The 17,237-nt window shown below is 45.6% G+C and overlaps 1 protein-coding gene across 1 annotated transcript in view; it reads right to left on the bottom strand.

Annotated features, from left to right (window-relative positions):
- LOC126060313 (acyl-coenzyme A oxidase-like protein) overlaps positions 1 to 17,237 on the bottom strand; it is a 184,625-nt gene that overhangs the window by 119,704 nt on the left and 47,684 nt on the right. Inside the window, 1 exon segment of the mRNA XM_049856378.1 lies at positions 631 to 665. Within this exon segment, the coding sequence (XP_049712335.1) occupies positions 631 to 665 (35 nt within the window).

Raw genomic sequence — 17,237 nt, 5'->3', positions numbered from 1 at the left:
TGATTTTTCTTACTCAGATGAACCTGCAAAAGTAGGGGAGATCACTGCATGGAGGGAACAGTTCCCCAGCAATACCTTGCCTGGCTTCTGCCTTTCTGGCCTTGCCTCTCACACAGGCTGTCCCTGACATTGTTTCCCACACTTGGACAGAGAGTTGTTACTGTTGTTGGATACCTACAAGTCAATTTCGACTCACAGCAACCCCACAAGACAGAGCAGAACTGCCTCCAAAGGGTTTTCTTGACTGTAATCCTTACAGGAGCAGATGGCCAGGCCTTTCTCCCAAGGCACCTCTGCATGGGTTCAAACTGCCAACGTTTCTGTTAGCAGCTAAGGACTTAATCATTGTGCCACCAGGGCTCCTTGGACAGACTACATTTCCAGAAACTTCCATATCATATTTAAAAGAAATGGGCTACCTGCCACAACTTCTATGTAAAAACCTTACTCCTTCAAATAGCAACTCACCCCACCAATCAGGCAAATAGAATGATTTCATTTAATTGTTTTGATACAGGCTTAATGTATAGAGCAGTCACAAAAAGACAAGCACAAGACCTCCAGCTACAGCAAACCAACAGCTATACGCTAGCAAGAACATTTACTAAAAGGAAAGTGTTAAAATTTCACCTGTGGCTGTAACGAGTAGCTATCGTCAACCCAAGCTATAATGAAAAAGAGAGAGGGAAATGTATTAGATGACACCAAGACTATGTCGGATACTCAGGAAAACTACCTTCACGTGGTCAACGCTCCTAAGATGCTCTACTTTCAATTCTTCACAAGTAACACCTTTTAATGACAGATTCTTAGTTTCAGCTGAGCTCTTAGAGGATATTCACATTTCAGAAAGGTCTTAAAGAGGCCGAAAATACAGCACTGGGGATTCGATAGAAGATCTCCCTCATCGGGAGAGACTTCCGGAACAGAGCATTTCTAGCTCTGAAACAAAGCAGAGAAAGGCGGAGAGCACAGCGTGTGACTGGTTCCACGCTCCACGTTAGGAGACGGTGGCCACAGGTCTGGAGAGCCGGCCCTGCCCTCCCTGCCTCCCAGGGCACCGGCCACCTGGGCCAGAGTTCCCCTGGGGGATTGGGGGGCCAGCACAGCTTTCAAGCTGATCCCACAAACCCAAGGCCAACAAGCCTCAGCTCTGAGGGAAGGAAGGAAAGACATCGAGCCGAAAACAATAACCGTGAAATCAGTAGACAGTCTGTTCGGGTGCACACGCCTGCAAGGCCAGTCACTGAGCGGAGGTCCAGGTGGAGCTGCCATTTCCTCTTTACCCTGTGGGACGCCGTGGAAACCTCTCATGCACTAAGTGGGGGCCAAATCCCATGGTGTGGGCCTTGCTGGCTCACGTGAGGCCAGCTGCTAACTGGTAAGCATCAGCAAGTTATTGAAATTCTCAGAGCCTCAGTTTTCTCAACTGTAAAATGGGAAAAATGATTACTGCTTCACGAGATTAACGTAAGGATTAAACAATTTTTTCATGTGTGTGTTTATACGGTGTGTGTGCACACTGCCTGACAGACAAGAAATCTAGAAATAACTGCCATTACCAGCACTGTATGACAGGCAATTCCCCATTTACAAAAATGCTGTTACATGGTAGAATTCAATTTTTAAATTAGTGTTTGGAACTTTGAAAGTATTTCCTCACCTAAACGTGACGATCAGCATGTCTCGTTCACCCATTTGCGGACACACAAACTATGGCATTAATAGTTCGACAAATTCATAGTGAGGGCACCGGTCGTTCAGTGGCAGAACTGTCACCTCCCACGCGGGAGACAGGGGCTCACTTCCCGGCCAATGGACGTCAGGCACAGCCACCACCCCTGTGTCCGTGGAGACTTGCATGTTGCTATGATGCTGAACGGGTTTCAGCAGAGTTTCCAGACTGACAGAGTAGGAAGAAAGGCCTGGTCCAAAAGTCAGCCACTGAAAATTCTACGGATCACAACAGTCCAATCTGCAACTGATCGTGGGGAAGGTGCAGGACCAGCAGCGTTTTCTCCCGTTGTGCGTGAAGTTGCTGTGAGTGGGGCCAACCTGACGTTGTTAACAACAAGTTCACAGCCATTAAGAACCCAAGCATCAGGTAGGAGTCTTTTCTACATGAAAAGTCTGCGTAAAGTGCACCTTAAGACTCCCAAACACATCACTCCCAGTTCCCTTGACGTCAGCCCTAGTGGGCTGGGGGAGGGAGATGACTCTTGTGGGTCTGTCCTGGGTGGTGGGAGATGGGGGAGCGGGGGAGAAGCCAAGACAACGAGAGCTCCGAGAAGTGAAAAAGCTGCAGTAAGAAAGCCCTAGCTGCTGTCCAGCTCAAGACACAGCAGCAGCCCCAGGTATGGTCAGAACAGCTCAGCTCCCGAATAACTCGGCTGTGCGTTGTCAACACACACACCAAAACACAAATAAGCAAGGCTGAGCAGTGGGGTCCAGGGAGAATAAAGCTAATTCTGAAAAAAGGAATATCTAAAAATGGAGGCATAAAATACATGCAATCAAGTTGATTTCATACCATGCGCACCTGAACTGATCCAATCATCTATCTCAACTAAACTGGGAGTTTGTTTTCTTTGAGCCTTAAGCAAACAGAAGAGGATGACACCTCAGGGAGATCAAGAACTTAGAGGACAAGGGGGAAATTGATTTGGGTAAGAAAGAAAACAGAAACTGTAGCCAAAAGGCCTGAATGAGCAATTTACAGGTTTCCTGCTGGGTAACTTCACATTTCCTCGGGTTGGAAAGTTCTGGCTTACAGTTAGGCTAATTACAAGATAACTTTACCAACGGAATAGCTTGATAAGTTCTGGCGTGCTGTTTAATTGGTGGTTTTTCCACAGTTGAAAGATAACCCCTTGGAGCAGCGAGGGGATACGGGTGGGAGGGGGTGTGGGAGGAGAAGAAAAAAAAATATAAGTTGTCAAATGGCAGCTGTGCTGGGAAAAAAGGGGCTGGGAGATAAATCCTTCTTAAAAGTAAACTTTAATTAAGCATTTTTATCAGTGCTTTCCTGGCTTCTGAATCAAGTATGGTTTGTTGTCATTTTTAAAAGGATGTCTTTGTGAAGGAAGAAAGTGCGAATCAGAGACACCCGTGGGCAGAGCTGATGAGCACCCGTGCCACACCAGCCACGCTCCCCAGAGGCCTCCGTGTGAAAGGGCCTGTTAAAGACCTGTGCCAGGTGAGAGGACCAGGAGCTACGTGGGAACGTACTTATGGGGTGGGACAGGGATGGGACATTTCCACGTCATTCTGGAAACGTGCCTCAAACTCCACGCAGAATGCACTGGATCCAATTAGGCGGCGCCAGGGAGGTGCTGGAGCAGCGGGGAGCAGGCCCTACTTGGCATGGAGCCGGGTAGGGGCCTCTTTATACCTGCTCCTTCTCACTGCTAAGATTATCTGACCCTAAAAAAAAGGCATATTTTCACTTGTTGCTGTCGAGTCAATTCTGACTCATAGCGCCCCTATAGGACAGAGTAGAACTGCCCCATAGGGTTTCCAAGGAGCAGCTGATGGATTCTAACTGCTCACCTTTTGGTTAGCAGCCAAGCTCTTAACCACTGCGCCACCAGGGCTCCTCAAGGACCACAGCCTTCAGTATGGACTGCACCTCAGCATAAAGAAAACAAAAATCCTAACAACTGGACCAATGAGCAACATCATGATAAACGGAGAAAAGATTGAAGTTGTCAAGGATTTCATTTTCCTTGATCCACAATCAACAGCCATGGAAGGAGCAGTCAAGAAATCAAAAGACACGTTGCATTGGGTAAATCTGCTGCAAAGGACCTATTTAAAGTGTTGAAGAGCAAAGATGTCACCTTGAAGACTAAGGTGCGCCTGACCCAAGCCATGGTATTTTCAATCACATCATATGCATGTGAAAGCTGGGCAGTGAATAAGGAAGACCGAGGAAGAGTTGACGCCTTTGAATTGTGGTGTTGGCGAAGAATATTGAATATACCATGGACTGCCAAAAGAACAAACAAACCTGTCTTAGAAGAAGTACAACCAAAACGCTCCTTAGAGGCAAGGATGGCGAGACTGCGTCTTACATACTTTGGACATGTTGTCAGGAGGGATCAGTCCCTGGAGAAGGACATCATGCTTGGCCGAGTACAGGGTCAGCGGAAAAGAGGAAGACCCTCAATGAGGTGGATTGACACAGGGGCTGCAACAATGAGCTCAAGCGTAACAACGATTGTGAGGATGACTCAGGACCAGGCAGTGTTTCATTCTGTTGTGCATAGAGTCGCTATGAGTCAGAGCCGACTTGACAGCACCTAACAACAACAACAACAGAGAAGGCAGGGGAGTTAGAAAATTCTCTGAGGTTTCTGTACAAGAGCAGATAACAGATACAGGCAACCACAATCTGCAAATAAAGGGGCCAGAGGTGGCTCCCTGGGCCTGAGGAATCCCCATTGGTCAGCCAGGCTTCTCCAAGGCCCCTCACTCTGCTGAGCAGCATCAGCGCCCAGCTAAGAAGAGATGCTGTAAGCAAGTCTCACCAATGCTTGAATGTGTGTGCACACACATGAACACACATGTGCATGAACTGTCACATGCTTCTGAGCACGTGCTCACACCCCCTCACACATATACACACCCATGCACACATCCGCACACATGCACACCCACACACATGAACACACGTGCATGAACTGTCACATACCTCTGTTCACATGCTCACAACCTCACACACACACCCATGTACACATCCACACACATGCACACCCACACATGAACACACATGCAAGAACTGTCACATACCTCTGTTCACATGTTCACACCCACCTCACACACACACCTGTGCACACATCCACATACACGCACACTCACACCACACACACGCACACACACATGCACACGTGAACACATATGCAAACTGCACATGCTTCTGTGCACTCACGCACACGTGTGCACACCTGTGCACACATCCACACACGTGCACACTCACGTGTGCACATACATACACAAGCTGTGCACATGCACATTTACAAATACACACGCATGTTTGCATCCATACTCAGACACATGCACACATTCACACACGTGCACTCATACATGCGTGCTTGCCCGAGCCTGCGTCGTACACTTACACATGCACATATATGCGCGTAACACACGCACATGTGCAGGCACACATACATGCACTTACACACATGCAGACACACTTTGTCACTCGCAGGGGACCATGAAGTACCTCAGACAAAGGGAGGCCTCAGACAATTGACCCTTTTGTTGCCGTTCTCAGCAGGGGCCAAGAGGGGCAAGGGGAGGGAGGCCAGGGGGTTGGCCCCTGACCCCAGGCCAGCCTGGCTGAGGCCAAGGGGTGTGGAGGTCAGCTGGAGTTTGGGGCTGCTATCCTCCCTGGAATGCCTCCCCAGGACATGCTGTGAGTATTTCCAGAGAGCACTTAGCAAACTCCCATCCAGAGCACTTCTTCTGTTTAGACTTACACAATTTGTTAATAACAAAATTAAATCACTTTTTAATGGCAGGCAAAAAGTAATTTAACATTTTTCAAAATCTCCACCAGCTACAAAAACCTTTTTCCTGCTGCTTCAGCCCAAAAATGCTCCTTTTTTGGAACAGCTGACCAAGACAGCTGTTTTGTATCAAGTCTGAGGGGTTTCTGTATGACCCAGAGGCTCAGACAACAGGCAGACCTTCCTGCGTGAAAGGGTAATCTGAGAATAATTTGCCATAAAACACCCAGAAGTGCGCCAGCTGGAGCTGGAGATGCTCCACAAAGCACCATATAGACAGCATGGGTCTTTTACAATCATAATAATAATTTTAGAACATATTTTTAAAAAACATTTTTAATTAAAGAAAAAAAAAAGAACTAGTTTACACTGTCTTAGAAGGCACCAGAATTCCTGGGTGGTGCAAATGATTGGCACGCTTGGCTGCTAATCAACAGGTCAGAGGTTCAAGTCCACCCAGAGACACCTCGGAAAAAAGGTCTGATGCTCTAATTCAGAAAATCAGCCACTGAAAACCCATGGGGCACATTTCTACTCTGCCACACATGGGGTAACCATGGGTTGGAACTGACTCAACAGTAGCTGGTTTGGTTTTTCTGTCTAGAAGGTACCAGGACAATTCCCTGAGCGTCCACGTATGGTCGCTAAGTATCCCTTCCTAAGGCCCTCTTGGCCTCAGAAGCTGCATCGCTGAGAATTTCCGTTCCAGCTTCACACACCGTGCTTTGTAGGTTTAGAGCAGTTCTCACCCATCAATGCCGTAAGGAGGCAGCCTGGGGATGAAAAGGCCATCAAACGGCCAGCCCCACAGCAACGCAGCTGGCGAACGGTGCCCCATGCCCGAGTCCAGGACTCTCTAGACCAGGGGTACCAAGCCCCAGGCCAGGGCCCACGCAGGCTGGGAGGGGCTGTGACCAGGAGCCAGGCTCTCTCCCCGGGGCAGCCACCAGCCAGCCACAGCTCAGTCACAGCCACTTCCGATTCCTCAAGCAAAGCTGCAAACCAAGGGCTCCATGATGAAAACTTCCACATGTTAAGTTAATTTCAATATTTTTCAAACAGGACGAGAGCCAAACAGAACATGCTACCAGTTGCCAAGCTCACTTTACGCCCCCCCTGCCCCCGCGCCTCTCCTGGGGTCCTCAGAGTCTCAGATCGGCGTTTGTGACAAACCTGGGAAGCGCCCGGTTACTCATGAGTCTTCCCTCCTTTCCCATACTGACATGAAGCTCTTTTTTAATTTACTTTCTTTTTTTAATTTCAAAGGAGCCAAGAATTATAACATCACAAAATAAACTCAAAAAGAAAAGCTTATTGTTTTTTTTTTTTCTCCTGTCTTTTAAAAAAAAAAAAAAAAAACTGTCCCTTCTTATTACGGGAAATAGAGAAAAAGCATGAAGGCTGAAGGAGAGACAAGCAGAATCCCACAAACACAGCCACGGTGTGGGCAGGACCCCACGCGAGCCACTCCACAAAAGACAACGGGAACTACTCAGAAGAGCGCAGTAAATCCACTGGGGGAAAAGAAACTATATGTATTTTTCCTTAAACTTCTTATAATGAGGTAACTGTAGATTAGCATGCAGGTAAAACAAATAATAAAGAAAAATAACAGAGGGAGGTCCCATGTACCCTTTACCTAGTTTCCCCCAATAGTAACGTCTTACAGAACTCTAGCAGGATATCACAACCAGGATGCTGACACGGACAGTCAAGATACAGAGTGTTTTCTTCCCCACAGGGGTCCCTCAGGATGCCCTTTTATAAGCACACTCCCCTCCCCCCCATTCCCACCTCCACCTCAGCGCCTGGCAACCACTCCTCTGTTCTCCATTTCTGTGGTTTTCTCATTGCAGGAATGTTATGTCAATGGAATCGTATAGTAAGTAACCTTTTAAAATTAGCTCTTTTTTTTTTTTTTAAACTCAGAATAGTTCTCTGGAGATTCGTTCACACTGTTGCGTGTATCAGGAGTTCATTCCTTTGTGTCGCTGGGTAGTATTCCCCGGTAAAAGAGCCTGGTAGCGTAACGGTTACACACTTGGCTGGCCTGGTGATCTGCTCCTGTAAAGATTACAGCCTAGGAAACCCTGAGGGCAGTTTTACCCTGTCATATAGGGTCCCTGAGTCGGAATTGACTTGACGGCACACGACAACAACAGCGTTCCGTGGTAAGGACACACCTCGGTTTGTTTAACCATGCATCACGGAAAGACCTCTGTGTTGTTTCCAGCTGTCGGCTGTTATCAACAAAGCACCTGTGGACACCCATGGACAGGTTTTTGCATGAACGTAAGTTTTCATGTCTCTGGGATAAACGCCCCGAAGTGCAATTGCTGGATCGCACGGTGGTTGCGTGTTTAGTTTTACGTGAAACTGCCAAACTGTTTGCCGGGGTGGCTGCGCCACTTTACAGTCTTACCAGAAATGTGTGAGTGCTTCAGTTTCTCTGCATTTTTGCCAGCATTTGATGTTAACACTTTTTTTCTTTTTTATTCATTCTGCTAGGTATATAAGCGATATCTCATTGTGGTTTTAATTTGCATTTCCCAGTAGGGTTGCGATGAGCCAGAATTGACTCGACAGTAAAGGGCTTGGTTGTGGTTTCTCCACAGGGGAAAGACCTGGCAATCTGTTCCCATAGAGATTACAGCCCAGAAAGCCCACAGCTAGCAGTAGGAAGTGGAGACCAGCACTGACTGCCACCTTCACCCCACAAAGACCTGGGGACACAAAACCACCCCTGAAGTGGGTGCTGCTTAGGCTGTAGTGCTCCAGCACTCTCAGCGGCGGTGGGCTGGGTTGTGAAGAGGTGAGCAACTAAAAACTGCAAAGCAAAATTCACTAAACCAGAAAATACAACCAGTATCAAACGTGTTATGGATTAAATTGTGTCCCCCCAAAATACGTGTCAACTTGGCTAGGCCATGATTCCCAGTATTGTGTGGTTGTCCACCATTTTGTGATCTGATGTGATCATCCTATGTGTTGTAAATCCTACCTCTATGATGTTAATGAGGCAGGATTAGAGGCAGTTATGTTATTGAGGCAGGACTCAATCTACAGGATTAGGTTGTATCTTGAGTCAATCTCTTTTAAAATGTAAAAGACAGAATCGAGCAGAGAGTGGGGGTACCTCCTACCACCAAGAAAGAAGGGCCGGGAGTAGAATGTGTCCTTTGGGCCAGGGGTCCCCGCGCTGAGAAGCTCCTAGACCCAGGGGAAGCTTGATGATAAGGACCTTCCCCCAGAGCCAAAAGAGACAGAAAACCTTCCCCTGGAGCTGGTGCCCTGAATTCAGACTTCTAGCCTCCTAAACTGTGAGAGAATAAATTTCTCTTTGTTAAAGCCATCCACTTGAGGAATTTCTTTTATAGAGGCACTAGATAACTAAGACAACGTGGGAAAACAATCAATCTTACTAAAAACAAACAAACAAAAAAACCCAAGTATTTAAATAATAACTGTACAAGTTGGTGATTACCTGTGGGAAGGGCTCCACAAAGGACCCACCTCAGCCCCAGCCCCAGCTCTGTCATTTCCTGGGATGTGGACTTGGGCAGTGACTCAATCTCTCCATGCCTCAGTGTCCTCGCTCTAACCTGGGGATAACAAACAATTGCTCCTCCCTCACGGACTTGTTGAGAGGGCTAGATGAGATGATGCCTGCAAAGTGCTCGGCACAGAGCTAGCACAAAATGGGCACTCAGTATCTGTCCGTCATTGTTGCTATTTACAACATTTGGATTTAGGAAAACCAGCCTGGTAATAGGACACCCCAGCAAGGCTGAGGAGGAAGGAGGCCATTCCTACCTGCTGGGGCATCACAGATCCGCATAGCCCTGTTGGAAAACAATGTGGCAAAACCTACTAAGAAGCCATGACGATGCCGAGACCTTTAGATTGCTAGGAAGGAAATCATCTAAAAGATGGGAAAATCAAAATGGCCCACAAAAGTCCTGTGTTTAAAGGTAAAAAGTGAAATACTGTAATTGGAGAGCCCTGGTGGCATAGTGGCTAAAGTCCTTGGCTGCTAACCAAAAGGTCATTAGTTCAGATCCACCAGCCACTCCTTGGAAACCCTATGGGGCAGTTCTACTCTGTCCTCTAGGGTCGGTATGGGTCGGAATCAACTGGACGGCAATGGGCATTTTTTTTTTTTAATAGGAAAATGGAGCCCTGGTGGTGCAGTGGGTAAGAGCTCAGCTGCTAACAAAAAAGTCAGCAGTTCAAATCCATCATTCACTCTTTGGAAACCCTATGGGGCAGCTCTACTCTGTTCTATGGGGTCATTATGAGTTGGAATTGACTGGATAGCAATGGGTTTAGGATAAGAAGATAACTAAGACCCCAATAATGAAAGCTGTTCCCGTTGATTCTGGCTTATGGAGACCCCATGTGTGTCAGAGTAGAGCTGTGCTCCATGGCTCATTTTTCAGAAGCCGATCGCCAGGCCTTTCTTTTGGGGTACCTGTAGGTGGACCCAAACCTCCAGCTTCTCGGTTAGCAGCCAAGTGCGTTAACTGTTTGCCCCACCCACGGACTCAACAATAATACACTAACTCAATATTTTGCAGCCGTTAAAAACTATGATTAAGAAAACCATACAGAAACACAGGAAACATGCTCAGGATGTAACCTGAAAAAGTCAGAACATGGGCGATAAGCATTTCCACACTGAGGTTAAACCACATAAAAAAGGAACATGTGCCTCCCCGCCCCGCCCTCCCCTCGCCACCCTGACCACTCAAGGGTCAGCCTTTGTCCTCACCTGAGGAGCTCGGGACCCTGACACTCCCACTGACCCCGCTGCCGCCCCTCTAGAGCAGCGCCTTCACTCACAGGAAGCCCAGACAGAGCTTCTGAGGGCTGCCTTTCTCCTGCTGAAACTCGAAAGGTGATCACACTGCATCCTGCGGAAAACCTTTCTAAGACTCCCAGAGGCCGAGTGATGAAGCCAAGGTTCTTGGGCACCTCACCTGCTCTTTCAGCCCCTCTCCAACCACCCCACCTCTTTCCCTCCTGTCCGCAGGGCCAGTAAATCCCCACTTCTTTCCACAGCCCTTCCCTTCTATCTGCAGTGCCCTTCCAGCTCCTCTGCCTTTCAAACTCCTCGTCCTCCTCTAAACCCCTCGGGCATCTCCAGCCCTGGGAGGCTGCCACGCCCCACCTGGGCACCCATCAGTCCCTCTTCTGGCTGCTTTTGCACAGCAGAGACGGGTGCTGCTACCTGCTCTTCCCACCACCCACAAGCTCGGTGAAGGTGGGTGCTCGTCTTCCCTCCCCACCCTAGTCCAGTGCCGGGCCCACAGCAGGGGCTCAGTAAACACTTGGGGAAACCCTGGGTCTTATGTTCCTTTCACTTCTTTTAGCGTGGTTGTGCAGTTGTCTGTGCATATTAAGTCACCTGAAGTCTGTGTTTTCCCCTGGACTTGGGCAGCTGGCAGAAGAGTGTGGCAGAGGCCCCCATGGCCTGGTGCTGCCACAGAGCAGCCAGGAACACGGGCTTCCTCGCCATCTCGAGGGAACTGTATCCATCCAGACCACCCGACTATAGGCAAAGCCTTGCCAGCAACCTGAGACAAGATTTAAATAGTCAAGAGAGAAAGTAGAAAAACAACACCCTGAAAACTCAGAAGCTTACTTGGTGTCTTTGGGCTTTAACCAGGCATATTTTTAACACCAGTATGGTCCCTGCTTTGCTGGGGTTCAACAGCCGCCGATGACAAAGTGGTAAATGTTATGTTTCTCTCTGTGTGGAAGCTGCCCATTAATGGATGTGAAGTACGGGCTTCCAATCCCATCACCAATGTTTACATCTTCTGTTTCTCTGCTGAGATTTACCACATTTTCACTCACTAAAGCATATTTTCCTTGGCCCGGTAGAGTATAGTTATAATATCTGCTTTAAAGCCCTCATTCGGTAATTCCATGTTTTGGGTCATCTTAGGGTAGGCATTCATTTTGTCTTTTGGGGATGGGCCACATTTTCCTGGTTCTTCATAAGTTGAGTAACTTTGGATTATATCCTGAACGTTGCGAATGATATGTTTTGGAGACTCTGAATTACAGTATACTCTTCCAGAAAAAAAACGTTGATGACTTGTTTTAGTAGGAAATTAACCCAGTTAGACTCAGGGCTTAACCTTGAGCTTTGCCTTGTCTCTGTCACACCTGAGTTCAATTCTTTGAGCCTCTGCTGTGCTGCTTGGAGTGTGACCCACGCGTGCTGGCTTCATGGTCAGCCTGAGACCTGTCAGAGTGCATACACAGAGTTAGGAGAGCCCCTTCTTCTAGTCTGTGCTCTTTGGGATTCCCCCTCAGACTTCAATGACTGTGGTTGCTTTGATTCCTTTTCCTGGAAGCAACAGGATCTCCTACTCATTGCTGGTGGGAAGCAAAATGGTACAGCCACTTTGGAAGACAAAAAGCTAAATACGGTCTTGCCATACGTTCTGGTATTTACACAAATTATTTGCAAACATATATATAAAAACCTGCACACATATTTTATACCAGCTTTATTTATAAATCACCAAAACTGAAAGCAATGGAGATGTCCCTTAATAGGTGAATGGCTAACCTATAGTACATCTACACGACGGAATACTATACAGCAGTAAAAAGGAATGAGCTATCAAGCCATGCAAAAACATGGGTGAATCGTTCATGCGTATTTCTAAGTGAAAGAACCCAGTCTGAAAAGGCTAAATACTGTATAATCTCATTCATGTGACTTTCTTGGAAAATGTAAAACTATAAGATAGTAAACAGGTCAGTAGGTGTCCGAGGTGTGGACAGAGGATTAAATAGTGAAAAAAAAAAAAAATAGTGGACAGGATTAAATAGCTGAACCACAGGGAAGTATTGAGGGCAACAGAACTAGTCTGCACAATACAGTGGCAGATACATGAGACCACGCGTTTGTCAAAACCCATAGAACTTTACAGCACAAAGAGTGAACCTTAACGTAGGCAATTTTTTAAAAATCACTTAAAAGTTCAGGGGAATCCAGGAATGGGATGCAGATTTTAAGAGAAGAATCCAACTGTATTATAAATGTGTGAAATAACCCCACTGAAGGCAGTGGGGGAATAAGGGTGTAGAACTAAGTAACTTTGGAGCCAAGTAGAGACTGCAACACTAGAGCTGCGCATCCACAGTGTAGTTTAGAAGTTACAGCTGTTTCCCACGGGTGTACGGGTTACGATTCTAAAACTGTTACACGTGCACAGTGGAATTGAAAGACTAAGTAACTGGATGGCAGATGGATGGAGCTAGGTTTCACACTGTCAAGCAAGGAGAGAGGCCAGCATGATCCACGTAGTAATGGATTGGAGTTGAAACAGCACTACAAACTCTTGTGTTTAGCTAAGTATTGATACAGATGGGTACATATTTATACATATGTGTATATACACAGGTTATCTCACACACACACACACACACACATCCCCTTGCTCTATTGGCTGAGAAGGTATAGAAGCAGCAACACCCTAGCAGCAATGAGCACACCTAGCACCTGATCTTGGTTTCTAAAAACATTCTCCCATAAAAGGAACCAGGGATCCTTGGAGAAATAGTTGATTCTAAGGCTGAGGTGGGTAATATACAAGATAAGCATCTTATAGTGCCAGAAAGTAAGAAACGGCTAAAATGTGCACACACATCCACATATACCCACAATGACGGGGGGTGTCAAAGGGGCACAGGAGCCAACTGAAAGAGCTCCCAATAGCCAAAGCTGGAGTTTACTGAGCAACAAAATAATACACTATTAGTTTATAACCCACATTATAAAACACCTATGAATACATACTAAAATAAATGCTTGAGTAAACAAATAAATAAAGAAAACACAAATTTCCCATGCAAAAGAATTCCAAATAATTTATGTAGAAACTCCCACTCAAGAAGGTGGAGCTTAACTCCCACACCTTAAGTGACTTGCTTCCAAGGAGTATAGTATGAAAAGCAGAGAAAAAGAAAAACTTTAGGGTGGAGAAACCCAACCAACACTATCTTTGCCAGGTAAGTCATGTTGATGGTATATACCCTCATGTCTTAGTTACCTAGTGCTGCTGTAACAGAAATACCATGAGTGGATGGCTTTAAGAAAGAGAAATTTATTCTCTCACAGTCTAGTAGGCTACAAGTCCAAATTCAGGGTGTCATCTCCAGGGGAAGGCTTTCTCTGTTGGCTTTGGAAGAAGGTCCTTGTCATCAATCTTCCCCTGGACTAGGTGCTTCTCTGCACAGAGGTCCAAAGGATGCATTCTGCTCCCGCCACTGTTTTCTTGGTGGTATGAGGTCCCCATGTCTCTCTGCTTGCATCCCTGTCCTTTTGTCTCTTTTAAGATAAAAGGTGGTGCAGGCCACACCCCAGGGAAACTCCCTTTACATTGGATCAGGGATGTGACCTTAGTAAGGTTCCCACCCTAATCCTCTTTAACATAATCTAATCTTGCCTCATTAACCACAGGCAGAGACTAGGATTTACAACACATAAGAAAATTACATCAATCACAAAATGGAGGACAACCACACAAAACTGAGAATCATGGCCTAACCAAGTTGACAAATATTTTGGGGGACAAGATTCAATCCATGACACCTTGAAATGATGTGATGAGAATGACCCTCTACATGGAAAAAAGATTTTAACAGAAACTTTATAGAAGAAGATATAAAAATAGCCAATAAGCACATGCAAATATGCTCAGGTTATCAGAGAAATGCAAAATAAAGTGACAATAAGATATGCAGTCACCAGAATGGCTAAAATTAAAAAAGAATGACCATACCAAGCATTGCCAAAAATAGAGACAAATTAGAACTCTCATACACTGCTAAGAAGAATGTTAAATGGTATAACTTTGGAAAACAGATTGGAAGTGTCTTTAAAAATTGAACATATAGAGGCAGGGCCAAGATGGCGGAGTAGTCAGACGCTTCCAGTGATCCCTCTTACAACAAAGACCAAAAAAAACAAAAGAACTGATTATATATGTGACAAGCTGGGGGGCCCTGAACATCAAAGGCAAAGTTAGGGAATCAGACTGAGTGGCAGCGGGAGGGAGAGATAGTTCAGAAGTGGTGAGGAGCTGCAGGACCTCACTCAGCGGGAACCTGTACCCTTCAGGCATGATCCCCTGGCGTGACCGTGGCGAGGCTGGCGGTAGCATTTGGGGTACAGTTTCCTTAGCCACAGAGAGCTAGGGGCACACAGTCTACTCATGCCCCCGGAATCAGTGAAGAACGGTGCTCTTGGCAAAAGATAAGTGCTTGTGTCTATTTTACCATGGGGATCAAATAGGGGGATCAAATAGCACCCCTTACGAAAAAACTCTCTCCATGCTCTGACCCAGACCCCTGAGATGGCTTCACTGGCTGTCCATTTCCCTGGGCTTGAAAAAGGTCCTGCTGCATTCCCCGAGCCATTCTCCCGGCCTCAGAGAAGGAACAAATTAACAAATGGGGTAAAAAATAATCTGCCAGCTCCCTTAACCTGGGAACTCAGGGCAAAAGCAGCCCCTGTCCAGGCACAAGTGATGCATGGACTTTGAATGCCTTTCACCCTGCACGGACCTGTGTGGGCCCATTTCAGCAGCTTTGCCCCTTGATGGCAGACTGCAGTGCTTTATGTGCTTGAGACCTGACTCAACTGTTTCAGCTGTGCAGTGGAGAGGCAGGTTTTTGATGTTTGACACCACTCTGCCTCTTAAGCAGGGTCTTCACCTACCCACATCAGGGGCCTGAGGACTGGTAGCTCCACTCATGCCACCTAGCCACCAGCAACAGGGATCCAAGGATAAGTGGTGCCTCCCAGGTCTTACAACCAAAAGCACTGGGTGCCCATGTTCCAGATGTAGAACCCACCCACCTGTGTGCTCTAGGGAACAGGGATGTACTTTCCTCACAGACACTTGGGGGATGGTTGTCAGCCCCCTGCCTTGCTTACAGCGTGATCCCCTGCTGCAACCAATACCTGTGCCTACACCAATCATCCCTGCTCATCTAAGACTGTAGGACAGAGCCTGCACCACACACTTGGTGACTGACTATCTGGACACCTGAGCTGAATCCATACAAGAAAATGAATGGACTCCTAGGCTCATATACCTGGTGACAACTCTAGCCATCTGGTGACAGGACGTTAGAGATTCAGAGGCACAAATAATCAAGCTAGCTCACTCAAAAAGCCTGTTTGGACATAACAAAACAAAACAAAGCAAGAATCTAGGACACAGTAAGCAAACATAAAATCATTAATAACTTATAGATGGCTCGGAAACAACTATTAATATCAAATCACGTGAAGAAGCAGACCATGACTGCCTCAACAAGCTCCCAAAACAGAGAATCAAGGACTCTTGCAGACAAAGATATATTCCTGGAATTCCCAAAGGTAGAACACAAAAGATAAATATACAGAACTCTTCAAGAGATAAGGCAAAATGCAGAACAAGCCAAGGAACACACAGATAAAGCAGCTGAGGAAATTAAAAAGGTTACTCAAGAACATAACGAAAAATTTAATAGGGAGATAGCAATCAAAAATTCATAAGATTAACAATAAAATTTCAGAATCGGACAACTCAGCAGAAAGTCTGAGAAGCAGAACTGAGAAAATGGAAGTCAGAATTAGTGAAACTAAAAATAAAACACTTGGCACCAATATATTCAAAGAAAAATCAGATAAAAGAATTTTAAAAAATGAAGAAACCCTAAGAATCACGTGGGACTCTATCAAGAGAAATAACCTACGAGTGATTGGAGTACAGGGAGAGGAAACAAAAAATACAGAGAGAATTGTGGAAGATTTGTTGGCAGAAAACTTCTCTGATATCATGACAGATGAGAAGATATCTATCCAGGATGCTCACTGAACCCCACAAAAAGTAGACCCCAAAGAAAGTCACCAAGAAATATTATAATCAAACTTGCTGAAACCAAAGATAAAGAGAGAATTTTAAAAGTCAATAAGAATAAGCTCAGACTACTCAGCAGAAACCACACAGGCAAGAAGGCAATGGGATGACATACATAAAGCATTGAAGGAAAAAAATTGCCAGCCAAAAATCATATATCCAGCAAAACTCTCTCTCAAATATGAAGGCAAAATTAGTACATTTCCAGATAAACAGAAGTTTAGGGAATTTGCAAAAACAAAACCAAAACTACAAGAAACACTAAAGGGAGTTCTCTGGTTAGGAAATCAATAACATCAGATAACATCCCAAGACTAGAACACAAGACAGAGCAACCAGATATCAACCCAGATAGAGAAATCACAAAAATCAATCAAGATTTAAAAAATGCTCAAAATAGGGAAACAGTGATGCCATTATGTAAAATATTACAACATGAAATCAATAAAGGAGGACTAAAAAATGTAGTCATAAATCTTTCATATGGAGAAGTCAAGGTGATATAAAGAGAGAAAAGTTTGGCTTAAACTTAGAAAAAAAAAGGGGTAAATATTAAGGTAACCACAAAGGAGACTAACAACTCTACACATGAGAATAAAATACAAGAAAAACATAAAGACTAAAAAAAAAAATCAACAACAATGAAAAAGAGAAAAGACAATGTATAAACTACTCAGCACAAAAAAATTGAGTGGAAAAAAGAAACTGTCAACAACACACACAAAAAAAATCAAAATGACAGCAATAAACTCATACCTATCCATAATTACACTGAATGTAAATGGACTAAATGCAC

This window comes from Elephas maximus, chromosome 17 (genome assembly GCF_024166365.1).
Source record: "Elephas maximus indicus isolate mEleMax1 chromosome 17, mEleMax1 primary haplotype, whole genome shotgun sequence".
In the NCBI taxonomy this organism is placed as follows: Eukaryota; Metazoa; Chordata; class Mammalia; order Proboscidea; family Elephantidae; genus Elephas; species Elephas maximus.
Note: the sequence above shows the minus strand (reverse complement) of the source record. Positions and strands in the feature narration are given on the sequence as shown.